General features: G+C 32.8%; 3 protein-coding genes across 4 annotated transcripts; 1 reads left to right on the top strand and 2 right to left on the bottom strand.

Annotated features, from left to right (window-relative positions):
* Positions 1 to 1,633: 1,633 nt before the first annotated feature.
* GNA1 (glucose-6-phosphate acetyltransferase 1) lies at positions 1,634 to 3,720 on the bottom strand. Its single transcript, XM_012211108.4, has 2 exons — positions 3,563 to 3,720; positions 1,634 to 2,257 (listed from the first exon to the last, which is right to left on the bottom strand). Exon 2 carries the CDS (start codon positions 2,230 to 2,232, stop codon positions 1,762 to 1,764), a length of 471 nt encoding a protein of 156 aa, XP_012066498.1. The 5' UTR covers positions 2,233 to 2,257; positions 3,563 to 3,720; the 3' UTR covers positions 1,634 to 1,761.
* A 73-nt stretch (positions 3,721 to 3,793) lies between these two features.
* LOC105629499 (Iron-sulfur cluster biosynthesis family protein) lies at positions 3,794 to 6,677 on the top strand. 2 transcript variants are annotated; one of them, XM_037636925.2, is made up of 4 exons: positions 3,794 to 4,117; positions 4,886 to 5,016; positions 5,136 to 5,244; positions 6,349 to 6,677. In XM_037636925.2, exons 1-4 carry the CDS (start codon positions 3,953 to 3,955, stop codon positions 6,382 to 6,384), a joined length of 441 nt encoding a protein of 146 aa, XP_037492853.1. In that variant the 5' UTR covers positions 3,794 to 3,952; the 3' UTR covers positions 6,385 to 6,677. The 2 variants fall into 2 exon arrangements, with proteins under 2 accessions (XP_037492853.1, XP_012066497.1); XM_012211107.4 differs by having other exon boundaries at positions 3,795 to 4,117; positions 6,381 to 6,677.
* A 520-nt stretch (positions 6,678 to 7,197) lies between these two features.
* Positions 7,198 to 9,032, bottom strand: LOC105629497 (large ribosomal subunit protein uL1z). Its single transcript, XM_020677520.3, has 5 exons — positions 8,811 to 9,032; positions 8,482 to 8,722; positions 8,032 to 8,197; positions 7,713 to 7,918; positions 7,198 to 7,493 (listed from the first exon to the last, which is right to left on the bottom strand). Exons 1-5 carry the CDS (start codon positions 8,813 to 8,815, stop codon positions 7,440 to 7,442), a joined length of 672 nt encoding a protein of 223 aa, XP_020533179.1. The 5' UTR covers positions 8,816 to 9,032; the 3' UTR covers positions 7,198 to 7,439.
* Positions 9,033 to 15,369: the final 6,337 nt, after the last annotated feature.

Raw genomic sequence — 15,369 nt, 5'->3', positions numbered from 1 at the left:
TTTTCTTTTTTTAAAAATTTTTAGAATTTTATTTTATATTTCTACAATTTGATTGGATCTTGAATATATTTTTTAAAATTTTATTTTTTAATTGATATATAGATTATTATGATTTTGAAAATTTTTAAGATTATTTTATTTTATTTATTCCAGTCAACTAATATTTTTAAGCTAATTACATTTAGATAATGTAAGTAACGGCGCGCGAAACGCGGATCAACAACTAATTATAATTATTAACATCCGTGTTTTGCCAAACTATGCAAAAAAATGGGAGGAAGGGAGTAGATTATATATCTGTAATCTAATGGGAAAATTACACCAATGGCCACTTAACTTTATATTTAATTTCATAAGGTCACGTAACTTTAATTTGTCATTTTTTAGTTACTAAACTTTGATGATTGTTTCAACGAGAGGTCATTCACCAAAATACTATCATCGAAAATACTAACATGGTAATCAAAATAAAAAATTTTATTTTAAAAATAATTATTTTCTTCTAATACATTAATTTAGAATCTACCTATTAATTTATTTAATAAAAATTTTCATTTACATTAAACGGGTTTAAAAAAAAAAAAAAAAAAAGAGAACAAAACTTTTACTCTATTATTTATATTGTGTAGTATTATTTCATTTTCTTTTTATATTCCTTTGTAATCATGATTTTATTTTTGTGATATATGTAATTTCATTTTACTGTTCCGATTATCAGATTTCGGTAAATGATCTCCCATTGAAACAAAAATTAAAGTTAAGTGACTACAAAATAACAAATTAAAATTATGTGACCTAAATGAAATTAAGTATAAAATTAGGTGACCATTGTATAATTTTTCTAATCAGCAAAAATTTTAGTTAAACCAAACCGACATATCCTAAGACAAACCGAACCGAAACCTTATAGAGATTAATCTGATACCATTTAACCAAAAACGACATAGTTCTAACCTGTGTAATGAATGTTCACATAAAGCAAACGGTACAGCTTTGACAAACTGTTAGATTCGATTCGGTTTCATCGAATTTTTAATCTCGATTCTCGTTTTCCAATCTAAACCGATTTTTGCTCTCGCATGCAAATATCAGATGGTGAATATTAAAAATTCTATTGATTTATACGAAGGGCTTGTAGGGTAAAATTGCAAATCCTTTAAAATTAGCTATTTTAGTAGTTATTAAATGTTAGCTAACCTTTCTATAAGACGCTACGTTAATATCTAAAAGCTAATTAAAATAACGTGTTAAGATTTTGCTGATTACATTCAATTTTCTATCATTTAACTACTTTGTGTAAACATTCGTTGCTTGATCATACGATAAGAAACTTTTTTCTCTTCCCTACTTTTTATGTAGATTTAGAATAATATTTCTACTTCTATTTATTTATTTCTTTCTCAATATATAAGAGGAATGAAAATTGAAAATTCATAAATCTTGACGTGAGAAAATCATTTAAAATTATAACATTAATCATATGTAGTATAATATATCTGCTGCAATGCATATATAGTCTAGTTATACCAATAATAATTAGTTAGGAACTGATGCTGGACAAAACAAGAAGGTTAGTTAACTGGGGAGATTCTTTTGCAGACTTGCATACATCGACTAGTTTTTAAAGCTACAATTAACAAATTCAAGGGCAATCATATTATTGATGATGAAGATGACAAAATTCAAGATAGGAGTACAGAACTCAAGAGTTCTTTTAAAGTAAATCATTCAAATATATGGTGAAAGGGCATGGTACAATTCTCAATTAAAATACTTCACCATCTGAATTTCTTTCTGCTTGAATCCACACTTCTCATAAAATGGTTTGTTCTCAATGCTGCAATCAAGAATCACCTTATAGCAACCCACTGAATGAGCATGATCTGTCAAGAACTCAACAATTTTCTTCCCCAGATGTCGGCCCCGAGCATTTGAATCAACCACAATATCTTCAATGTGCCCAACTTTGCCACAATTCCTTATGAACTTCTTTTCAATAAACACGCTCCCGGTGGCAATAATCTTTCCGGTATGATCATCTTCAACTACACAAATAAGATGGTCATCGCCATATGTGCTTATCTCTTGGAATCGCTTCTCAAATTCCTCATCTGATACAGAATCACAAATGGTTAATTGTTGCAATAACTCCACAAAACCTTTGCTCTTGTCTGATATCTCCAACTTCCGGGGTTGAAGCTTTTGCTCACAGCTTGATGAGTTATTGTTCATTTTTATTTTAAGCTAGGCCTCAATTCTTTGTACAAAGAAACAACAATATTCCTGTTAATACTAGAGTATTTATAAAAATAACAACCTGACAAGCAATGTTGTTTATGAATGTCAAAGACTCAAATACAATGAACTTTTCCCATCATTGCCAAATTTAGAGAAACTCCATAAGGAAGCACAAATATTTAGATCTTACTTTATGCTACTAGATGAACCAAAAATATTTTCTCCTACTAGATGAACCAAAAATATTTTCTCAAGTAAATAATCCCTATAAAGTTTTGAAATGACAGATAATTTAAACGGCTTGAAAAGAAAGATTAGCTCTTTAAATGGACAAAAGCCAGCTCTATGGTTTGGCTCCATCCATTTATATTCTCCATATCGTTTTCCAACATTATAATTTTTTATCAGAAACAGTTTACTCACAGTGTGATCATGTTAGCAGATTCATGTAACTTACTGGCCCTTATTCCCTTACTTCCATTAAATCAAATCAATAATGCATGCATAGTTATGGTAATATCAGTTCAAATACAATAACCAAGCCCCCAGAAAGACCTTTTGCACAGACATTGCCTCACTTCTTCACTAGGCCAACAAAGCCTAATGTAATCAGAAAGCATGCACAAACGTTTTTTCCAAAAAAACTCATTTATGATCTCAGGTCAATCTCTTACTCCTAAGAACCCTTGAGGAGAGTTCAGCGAGGAACTAAGGCCTTTCTTGGTAACTAGGACTTGAAAGCCAGCAATAAGAACCAAACTTTTATTTACATTTCCTCAGCTTTTGGAAATCTACTAAAACCAAATGAAAGAGGAAATTTAAACAAGAAAAGAAAAAGAAAGTTTTTGTTGCATGATTTTAACTCCCACATAAGGTTCAAGTATACACGACAAATCCACATAAGGGATTAGTACAATTTCTCGATCTATTATTCCAGGTTATTCGATGGCATCAAAATAACTTTGAATTCTTATAAACTGATAAAATCATTTACAACTTTATCAAACTGCAATTTAAATATAGAAAAAGATTTTAAATGTATGATGAAACAATCCATCCAAAGGTTCTCTAGTTCTTCAGGCGCAAACTAACTAAAAATCAATCAGATGTTGATAAACCCAATAAAACTCAGCATATAAAAGATACACTTCACAAATCAACACATGAACGAGGATGGAATTGAAATGGACTATAAATGCCTTCTTATCCCAAACAAAAACTAGAAAGGCAAAAAAAATAAGAAAAAGAAGACTAAGAAGAAGAAGAAAAAGAAGTCTCGAGTTAACGAAGAAAGAAAGAAAAATCACAGTAGGTTGCTACATACCGTCGAGGTTTCAAGTATGGCAGCCCAACCGTTCGATGAAATGGCTGAAAAAAACCAAAAGAGAGAGAGTCTTGCTAAACGAAGAAATAAATGTGTTAGGCTTGCAAAAATATAGTGAAAAGAAAATTACATAATAAAGGCTTTGACTTTGTACAAATACGAATTCATCCCCCTTAAGTTTTTGGAAATTTGACTTTGTACCCATCATTGTCGGAAGAGAAAAGGAGCACGTGATGCGTTTGTTAAGCACGGGCCACTTTCCTTCTCCATCAGATTAAACCAACGCCCTCGTCAGAGAAGAAAACCCAGAAAAACCAAAGTTGCCACACCCTCATAATAATGGTAATTTATTAATTCAAACAACAAAAGCTTGTTAAACCCAACAAAGCTATGTCCAGATCATCGTTAATTCACCGCATAACACCCTTCTTCATCTCTCGGATTCGTCAGAATCACAGGCTTCTTAGTTCCTCTTCTGCTCTTCGCGAAGCTCCTGCTCCTTCTTCTTCTCCTTCTCTCGATGATGCCATTCACTTAACTGATAATTGTGTTCGGGTAATCATATAATTTTATGTTTCTTTCCGCTGTTTCGTTATTTGGGTTTTCTTGGGCCTTTTGTTTTTAACTCTCTCGTTGATGTTAATTTTTGTTTCCTATTTGTATGGGAAGTTCCCGATTTTGTGCTATTTTGGATGAATTATAAAACTTTATGACTGCAATTTCTTTTTTTTCTTAACCAACCTTTTTTATATTGGATTGGAATCCTTCACTGAAGGAATTAGAAGTTTGAACAGATTGTTGCTTGACTATGTAGTGTCGTTAATGGAATATTTCATGTTGTTCTTATGGTGTTCTTTGAATGTCATTTGTGCACATAGCAGTTTCATTAAATGGAACATAGGCATATTTCCTTTTCCTGTGTCATAAGGTAACGTTTGGTTTAGTCTAAAATCGGAAACAGAATGCAATTCTTGTAGAAGAATTCCATTTTTCGGCTTGTTATATTTGAGTTTATGTTAAAAAATAATATCTATTTTTAAGTGTAATTCTTAATATGACTAACAAATTTGATTTTATTATCTAACAAAAAGAAATTTAAATAGGATTATTTTGATTTAGGTGTCCATTTCCATTCCCATTATATTTCCAAGATGAACCAAACATGCCTTTATACGTTAATTGTTAGCATTAGCTAGTATCATTATTCTTTTAATAAAATTATAGAGAGGGTTGTATGGGATTTATATATGTAAACTTAAGAAGCTTGTGTTTGTATGTAATTGTATTTCTAGCTTTTCCATTAAGTTGAGGATTGCCTTGCAGAGGATGAAGGAGCTGCAAGCCAGTGAAGGATCAGCAGATGAAAAACTGCTTCGCTTGGGTGTGGAAACTGGTGGATGTTCTGGTTTCCAGTATGTATTCGACTTAGACAATAAAATCAATCTGGATGACAGGTCTTGAATTTCTTCTACTTTTGTGCACTATCACTTTCCAGTTTCTGTTCTTTAACTAGGAAAGATGTTAATGCTTATGTTTCTTATGGTTTAATCTGGATATCATTTATTGTTTGCAGAGTTTTTGAGAGAGAAGGAATAAAATTGGTAGTTGACAATATTTCATATGATTTTGTGAAAGGGGCAACTATTGACTATGTTGAGGAGCTGATTCGTTCTGCTTTTGTAGTAAGTTGTTTCATCTTATCGGTTGATGCATTTTTTTTCATATATATAATTTCATGTTGTATATAGATGAATCTACATATAGCATGTTATAGCCAAGTTTATGGACTTCTTTCCATTTTCACTTTGAAGGAAAATGGATTTAGTGATTTAGGGGAAAAATAATCCACCTAGGCTTTATCTCTTTCCCTTTGCAATTTAATAGAATGGAGGTTATGAAGTCCATTATTCATGTCCACATGTCTCTATTTTTGTTTAGTTATATTTCCTTTGAAATGAAATTCCATCTCGAAAAAGAAAAAGCTGTCTCCAATGGACAAGACTATCACTTTCTGAGGCCAAGAGAGGGTAGAAGTAGTCTGTTTTATACAGCCTCCCCCTTAAATGAAGTTTAACATTTTTTAACATTAGCTGTTCTCCTGTTTCCCTAATATCAACTTCAGCTGTTCTCCTGTTTCCCTATGTTAGTCAGGAAACTAGACAATGTCGACAACTAAGAGAGGTCAGAGCATTAACATATATGGCTAAATTTTTGGCTTTTTTGAGTCACAAATAATCTCGATCTGTTCTGATCACATGAGAGAAGGTAGACAGTAACATCTAATTAGAGCTTTTTCTTCTTTTTCCTAGTCCTGGATTATTGGATGCAGTAATTCAGACAGGATTAGTCAAATGAGATTATGGAGTTATCTAGCTGAATGTGCATTTCTATTAACACAAGTAGCAAGAATCAGAATGTTGTGTTTTCTAGTATATTTATGCTAAGGGTCAGTTTTTTACTTTTCATGGTATTAAGTTAATGTTTTTTTTCTGAAATGGAGTAGTTGCAGAGATAAGCTGTCAGCAAATTTTTGTATTTCCAACAAACCATAAGATGATGATATTGGCTCTATAGTAATCTCACAAACTGCATGGTCCATAGACAACTCTTGTATGTGTACATACACATTTAGCAGCTGAATTGCAGACACTTTGTAGTTAGCTTGGATGCTTCATGCAAATCTTTGGATCCTAATTAATGCTTATTTTGACGAAACAAATTTTTGGTTCATGTTTATAAACTATTCGATTATTCATCTTGAATCACTCTTTATGTGGCAAATGAAGTGGCAGGAACTAAACTCTACTTCCATTCGTAGGTGACTATAAATCCAAGCGCAGTTGGTGGGTGCAGTTGTAAAAGCTCTTTCATGGTGAAACAGTAGCAGTAGCAATCTATTCTCCACACATCCAACACGACTTAAATGTCATCAATATTTGATTTTAATTAGTGCTCAATGAATCTATTTATGACATGATTTTTTTCACCCAACAATTATCATTTGAATCTAATTGTTCTCCACATGCCTTGTATAACAATAATGTAGCGAGGGCCTTTTTTGTATTCTATCATATGAACATCTCTATTCCTTAATTGGTCATACATTTTTTGATAATCAGTGTGATTCATATTGTGCTTCTCTGGCTTTTATTTAGCTGTATATAGGATTGGGTTTTTTCAGATTCGACCGAAGCAGTATGAATGGAAGTAGTAGCATTTGGTGTTCCAGAAGTACATTAGACCTCTCTTTGCATTTGGCCCAGGGTAAGATACTAGTACATCTCTCTTCCGCATGGATTATTTGCTGCAAAAAGTACCTTATTTACTGCAGAAATGTACATTTTGGTATGTGGGAATTGCATGTATTTTTAGAGAGTTTTGGAATATTCTAGGCTAAACAGAGAACAATAGACTTCTTTTTGGCTGATGCAGAGCATGAAGGTCCTTGTGCTCAAAAAGCATTTTACAAATAATCTATTTTTATGTTTTTATTTATATTTAATTTAGAAAATATATCATAAGGTTGCTCAACGAACGCTCTTTGAATTAGGACATTATCAATCTACGGTAAGCAGCAGTTGAACCCACTTCTGATTGTTCAATCCTTGTACATCTACCTAATAGATACATACATGTACAAGCGAATCTTTTGTATTATATAAATCAATATATATGAACAGAAGAGGATACAGAGATATAGAATAGAAAGTTGAAACAGATTAAATTAAAACACATCTGCCTCCAATTAGAAAAGATATCAATATTCAAATGTCTAAACAAACAAAATAAACAATGAGAAACAAAATTGAGCTGAACCATTCTCAGGGGAAAAGAAGAGTATTGGTTGAAGAATCCTCAAGAGAAGCGAATGAACTTCTTAGAAGATGCGCTCTGGACGTCCCATGGTACTCTTCAACCATAAGCACCTTACCTGTTTGAAGAAAGAGACCAAAATTTATTCAGAGACGCAAACAAGCTAGCAGATCAAGTGACAATAATGCTTGCTTATATGCACATTAGCTTAGAGCTTCAAATGTCAATAAAGTGGAATTTAATAATACTAAGGAGATGTTTTGTTAGCCCTATCCCAGAGATGGTTCAAGTGACCTACAATGTTATAAGTAGGTAGGACGAAGATGATAAAACTTACATTTTGCCAATTCTTCTTCAGTAGTGAAACGAGGAAATTGACACTCAATTGGACATTCTGGAAAATCTGCTTCTCCTCCATTCCACAGTGCCCCACAGCAACACCCATGCAAAGAACCTTCTTAAGCTGGAACTTCACTATAGCTTTTGTCTCATTAACCTTATCTTCCAGAGAATCCTGATGGGCAACCAAGGTCGGAAATTTCCCTGCATTTGTATCCTTATTTCAGTAAATATGAAGGAGATGATAAATCTAAAAACATGCTAACTATAAAAGCATACTACAGAATAGAATTGCCAAAAACAATAAAAGAACTTGCCCGCTTTGTTAAGGCCAGGACCCAAAAGACGAGGAATCTGCTTGATGACAGATTCAGAAGCTAAAAATGCATGGAACCCTTTGGCAAGCTTCTTCACCAGCTTCTTGTTCTTGTTAAGTTTCTTCAGTGACTCCACATCCCTGTATTCTAAACCAAGCTTTGCTGCCTGTAGCAGAAAATATCCAAAATCACAAGCAATAAGACCAAGGCAAAATACATCATAGAAAATGCTAATCACTGGTCCATATCAAGTACAATTCTTCCATTATCATATACAAGCCACACGATTTGCCCAAGGATATATGTATATAATCAGGGCATTATTGCTTAGATTGCGGAAATATAAAAGTTGAGATGCCTGCAAATCAACGTACATAATCAGGGCAATATTGCTTAGATTGCAGAGATATAAATGCAGAGATGGTGTATTTGAGTATCAACACCTGATACTGTTTTTTGCTTATAAGCAATAGATAGCACATGTTGAGCATCACCAAGCATGCAGATTTTCATCTTGGGGCGAGGAATGTGAGGAAGCTTAACAGAGCCGCTGGATCTCTTGTCTTTTTGGGGATCATAGTTCTTCAGTCCAATCTGAAGCTCAATTGTCCCAGTAAAATTTCGATTACCATTTTTTGACCGTGTAACAACAGTTGAAATTACTTCTCTCAACGTATAGCTTTGAAGCTTACTGTTCCCGAAAAAAGAAAATAGATATAAGAACTTATATAAAACAGTAATACCAAAAGCCAATGATAGAGTGAGGGAAAGGTTGTTACCTCATCGTTAGTGGTTTGTAACTCCTGCAACTCCTCTAACTACAATAGATAAACAATCAAACAGAGAGATTAAAAGAGACGAAAACGCAGGGGAACCCTAAAAACGGAGAATGTGGATAATGGACGAGCGGATGGAAGCAGAATTCTTTTCACCTGGACGATGAGTAGGTGAGGCTCGCCGCAGTTGAGAGATGATCAGGTAATAACAGCTCGTTTCTCCTACTCATTGAGCTTTCAGAAGTAAGAACCCTAGCCACGTGTTTTTCCAGAGTTGCACGTGCCTTTTGTTTTTTCACCCGCAATTATTCTTTTTTTTTTTTTTTCTATTTCCCTTGGGTTAATTACTAAAATTCCTTCAAGTTTATCAAAATTAGCACATTAGTCTCTATCATTTAATTAGAAATTACAAGGAAAAGGATGTGTTCCAGTTTTTTTCTTTGTATGCCATTAGGGTGTTTGATGTTACGTAGTTAATTGAAATATATGGATATTTATTTATGTCTAGTTTTTGAATAGAAAGAATGAAAAATAAATGGCTAAATATTTAGATTGACACTTTGTCATATGTTTGGCAATAACTTTTTATAGTTAAAATATTACTTTTATTATTTATATGGTGTTTGATGGGGTAGTGTTTATATTAATATTTAGAGTTTAAAAGAGCGAATTATGAAACGTTATTTCCTTTCACATTTAATAAAATACTAGTTAAACAAATCACAACTATTTAAAAACAAGGCTTGAGTAGGCAGCCCACCATCGAGATTATATATGATGGTGAATGCTTTGTTTTAAAGGGCCACTTGGCCTAAAAGTCGACACTTGTAAATACTATATAAATTGTATAACTATAAAATGATGCGGATATTCTAAAACATTAAGTTTTTTTGGAGGCATTACTCAAACTCCTATAAATAGAGGGTGAAATTATTGTAAATGACTCACGAAATTTGAGCAATACAATAACATTAGCATTTACTCTATCTTTCATCTCCTTGTCTCTCTCTCCTTTCTTTTTTCAACCATTTAAATTTTTATACTTCTTTCCTATTCTTCTCAGCTAGTTCTTTTCCCCTCCTCTCTGTCTATTTATCTCCCCTCTTCTTTTTCGAACTAATAGGCTCGTTGCCCATTAATCTAACATACACATCACACTTGATCAAAGGCATTCTAATAGATACAAGCCCAATTGACCCTAATAAATTTCAGATCAAACATCTTCTCTAGCATGACTGGTGGGACTCAATAGGACCTTATTAAGACATTAGGATGTTCATGAAAATCAACCAAAAATTTGATTGATCAAAATTCGGAAGCTTTCACATGCCCAAGCAAAACATTAACCTATAGAACACACAAATGGGCCTATAGGAGGATTTGTGTTGAGATTCTTCAAGTTTTTCGATTGTGTATTGAGACAAATTTAGCAACCCAAATAGATACGCATGATGTTATTTTGCATTATTTGATTAGGAACTGCAGTAACAGGAATCGACTTGAACCTATTAATAAGCAGTCGGGTTATGAAATCATTGAAACCTTAAATCAAGGAAACATCAATTGACCAAAGATAATTTATTTTATGGTCAACAATGTGGTTTTGCCTTGATCTGTATGGACGGTAAGCTAGCTAACCAAGAACTTGGTTCCTTAGGTTGGAGCGCCAGTAGGTCAAATGGTTGCCTTATCAATCCATTAACAAAATGATAAGGGACGAAACAACCTAACTTTATGCCTAAATAGTGACAACAAAACTACTAACTTGATAATAGACTTATTTGGCTTAATGAGTGACCGATCCAAATTTACATTTAGGGGCAAAACTATGAAAGACCCCTAGTGAATGAGATTTTTTTTTTTTTTTTTGATAGTTGGATAAGAATTCATGTAATAGACTAAAGGATCTTTGTAACCAATCTCATAAAACAATTTAGAAAGGACATTTTCTGGATACTTTGAACAATTAAACGAATAAGTGTAAAATCATTTTTGATATTAAAATCGTAAATTTGGTTCAAGAGTAATTACAGAAGAAGGGACACAGCTCATAATGCAATTAAGAAAAAAATGTATGATAATAAATCTTATAATGTCCAATTGGCTGTACTTTTCTTCTTTAATAAAGTTTCACTCTTGGCTTTCTCAGCCCACAAGTTCTCTAAGTTCTCTCGATTGGCTTGGCAATGTTCTTTCAATGTAGTCACCTCAACACAATAGTAGATGCATGTGATTCTAAGAATGTGAGCTTGGCTTTAAGATTAGTTATACTCGCTTGAAGGGCTTTATACTCAATATCCTTGAAAACCCGTTGGTCAAATCATTGCTTGAGGGTGGATTGCAACTTATAATTTTCTTAGATATTTGACCGGTTTGAGAGGATAGGCATGCCATTTCAATCAACATGGTCCTCAGGGTAAGAACTTAGGTGGCCAATTCCTTAATTCTTTATAATTGATATTTAGGCAATTAACTAGGACCATGAGCCAAGAGGAATTCTAAGTCTAGGGAAACTTCTCATAGAATGTATCATCTATTATGATGCAATACCCGCCGTCTAGTCCCAGATGATTAGATGGTTGATGTCACATTCGAAGCCAAAGACAACATTCTAACTAACAAATTAACCTTAGAACTAAAATATGAATTGAAAGTAGTTAAGTATTCACAAGTTTAATAGGTTCTAATTTTTAACTTAGAAAAATATTTTGCAGATCCTATAAAAAAAAAAAAAAAAAAAAAAAACTGCAAGAGTTTCCCCTAAAAATCAGACTTAACTAAAACCTATGAATACAAAACACTTCTAATCTAAAATCCTCAACCATCCAACAACTACCATAATCAACTCAACATAAAATCAACTCTATACATATATAATCATTCATTTTCTCTTTATCTTATTAAGTCAAATTCTTTTAAATATTTACTTATGAGTTTCACATACTCAACACTTCCAATTCAAACCTCAACAACCAACAAACTCCAATGTAATCAAAGTCAACTCAACTTAACTATATCACATGTAAAATTCCTTTAATTCACCAACAACATCATCATACTCATAAATCATTCATAACCTTAAATATAATTTCTATAACCATTCATACATAAGTAACTTGGATCTGATTCTTACAACTTAATATTACACAACTTCAAAATTAAGAAACTTATATAAGCTTCTAATACAATTCTCATACACAAGTCTCATAATAAATATATATACCAATCATTTAATCTTATAATAAGCCTAATAAACATTCTCAAATAAATTCATAACTTATTTTCTAAGTAAAATTTAAGACTTACTAGATTTGTGAATACTTAATCACTTTTAATTTATGTATTAGTTTTAAGATTTATCTGTGAGCTAGATTGGTGGCTTCGACACCGAATGTGGCGCCCATCGTCTAATCTTTTAGGACCGAGAGACGGTGTGATATTTAGTGGTATCAGAGCCAAGCTTTGTCCCTCTGGCTAGTGGTGGGGCAAACCTTAGCGAGGACACTGAGTCCCTAAGAGGGGTTGTATATGACACCCTAGGCGAATCCTACATTGGTTAAGCACAAAATGAAAGTGATATACATAAGAAAGGGCAAGCCTTAGACTAGCAAGCGGCATTTTGGGCTATGAGTTGGTTCTAGCCCAGGAACAAATCCATACTGCCCGAGTGGGTTCGGCCCAAAGCGAACAATATCTTATTAGGCTTGGGATGCCACAGATATGATGTGACACCTTAAGCAAATCCCACATCGGCTAAGCCCAAGGTAGAAGTAATGTACATAAGGAATGACAAGCCTTAAACTAGTAAACCTTTTGGGATATCAGGTGGTTCTAGCTTAGGAACAAATCCGTGCGGGTCTTAGTGAGTTCGGCCCAAAGCAGATTATATCTTATTAGGCCTGGGATGTTATATAGCCAATGTGGGATTTGCCTAGGGTTTCACATCCACATCCACCCCCTTAAGGACTCAACGTCCTCGCTGAGATTTGCCCACTACCAGCTAGAGGGACAAGGCTTAGCTCTGATACCAAGACTGTAACATCCCAGGCCTAACAAGATATTATCCACTTTAGGCCGAACCTACTCAGGCCCGCACGGATTTGTTCTTAGGCTAGAACCACCTCATAGCCCAAAAGGCCTCTTGCTAGTCTAAGGCTTATCCTTCCTTATATATATTACTTCTACCTTGTGCTTAGTCGATGTGGGATTCGCCTCGGGCATCACATATGAGGTTATATCCAAAACTCATAAACTAGAGCCGCTCGAGATAGCCTCTTTTGGACTTAAGATCTATTGACAGTTGAGCTAAGGGAATTTGAGAGGAAGATGGTTGAGAAGATGAACCCTCAACTATGATCAATATCAAAATTGTGCAAAAGAAGTCAACATTTTAATCTCTACTAATTGTTTGATCCCCTCTGACCATATGATCATCATCATTTCCCCTAACAATGGTGTCATTAATAGTCTACGAATTACTTTCAATGATTAGTGGATCTCAGACCAAGCGACGTCTGAATATGGCTATCGGCCGCTAAGTGTTCTTCCTCTTCAGCCTCCTGAAAATAAAATAGAAAGTAAGGAAAGAAGCAAATCCTTTACTTAAGAAAGATGAGAGATTTCATCTTTACCGTCATCCTTAGACCTTGACACATGTATCCCAAAAGACATGTTCAAAGGAGCCACAGCTTAAAGAGCGACCAATGATTTGCCCATCAAAGAGGGTGACCGAAGACATGGCATGGTATGAGGATCTAATTGGACAAGGAAGACTTAATATTTCATTTATGCAAGTCTTTCTATATCAATATTTCATTAACATTTGAAATATTTCCTCCTTTACATTTATGCATGGAACTATATAATTCATGGACATTTTTAACTTGTAAGAAATTGATGCTTTATATTTTTCCATAAATACAATAATAAGATTTTGATAATGTTTTTTTATTGGAATTCCTAGAGAAATAGCATAAAGAGGAATAATATTGTTGGAAAAATAAACAATGAAAGGAAGAAGATGTTTTTGTAAGGTTTGCTTCACTGTTGCTACTTGCAAATTATGTTATTAATTTATTATTTCACTTGGTATTCTCAATTACCTATGATTATTAAATATGTAGTGATTGGAGTGTGGAAACCATTTAAATCTTATTAGTTGTAAATTATGTTAGTAATTTGTTATTTCACTTGGTATTCTTGATTACTATAATTCCGTGGTGATTGGAATGTGTTAACCAAGGTAAATCTTATAAGGGTAATTATTATTATTTCTTGAAAAGTAAAACAAAGTATTCAAAATCAATTGAATATAGTTGAAGTGTAAACTCAATAATGAATATTATAATATTTTATTCAAAAATCAATATTTTTGAAACCGAATCATATCGAATCGACGTAATAACTAGAATGTAGTTGGATTAGATTAACTTGGTTCAACCATGTTTTTTTTTAAATTTTATATAATTATTTAAATACTCATTTCTCTTATATAATTTATGTACTTTATTCACTTCTCCATTTTTTTAAGTTCCACCATTGCCTTTCTTTTTTCCTTCTCTCTCTAAAATTAAATAAACTTCTATTTTAAGTCTTACCATTCTCTCTTTATTACTTTGTTTCCTTCTCTCTCCCTAAACCAAATTAACAAAAGATAAAAAGGAAAGAGAAAAAAATAATGTTCATTTGATCGTCCAGTTCTCGATTTTTATCATTTTTCCCATTCAATTTTTAACATCAAATCGGTCTGGACTAGCTACGAATAACAAAGTAATTGATATGATCAATCTAGTCCAATTTTCATAGTTTAGTGTAAAAGAAATCAAACCCGCTCTTTTAATTAAGTCCATATATGCATACTTTAGTGACACCAAGTTTGAATGATTAGAATTTTTTACCCAATGCATTAAAGTGCTATTATTATTCTAATTTTTATATAGTCCCATTATCCCCATAACACATTTGATTGGTTAATAGTGTGTAGGGCTATTTAATTAACTTGAAAATCACCAAGCCTAAGATCCTGAAGTCTTTACACAGAAGACACCTAAAGATGAAGGGATTTTTCATTATTTATATATTATGCATATATGCATATATACTCAAGTTTTGGACATTTGTAATGTCAACATAGATCATGAGGCAAAATGAAGTAAGAGAAGTATAATAAAAGAAGTCAAAAAGTTAAAAAAAGCAAACCTAAACACTAAAACACTTGCTACTGGAGAAGACAACTAGTATAGATGAATATCAAGACAACTAAATGATCTGAAATGAACAAATTATAAATAAATTGAGTTACCTCCAACAGTTAATTGAAAACTCACCCACAAGCATAAACAAAATTAGCTTTAAATGCAAAAAAAGATGAAAATTTGTAAAGGATGATATTATTAAATCAGAGTTTATAAAAATAAACTGCAAAGGATGATATTCACGTACAATAGTAAGTAAAAATATAAGTTTGAAAGTATTTATGTGAAACTGTTTTTTAAATTGTTTAATAAATTTAATTGACCAAACCCTTACAAAAACAACCAAGAAGTATTATTTAAGAAGAAAC

Source organism: Jatropha curcas, chromosome 2 (genome assembly GCF_041381405.1).
Source record: "Jatropha curcas cultivar XTBG-Jc1 chromosome 2, XTBG_Jcur_1.0, whole genome shotgun sequence".
Taxonomy (NCBI): domain Eukaryota; kingdom Viridiplantae; phylum Streptophyta; class Magnoliopsida; order Malpighiales; family Euphorbiaceae; genus Jatropha; species Jatropha curcas.
The sequence above is the reverse complement of the archived record's forward strand: the minus strand, read 5'-3'. Positions and strand labels throughout refer to the sequence as shown.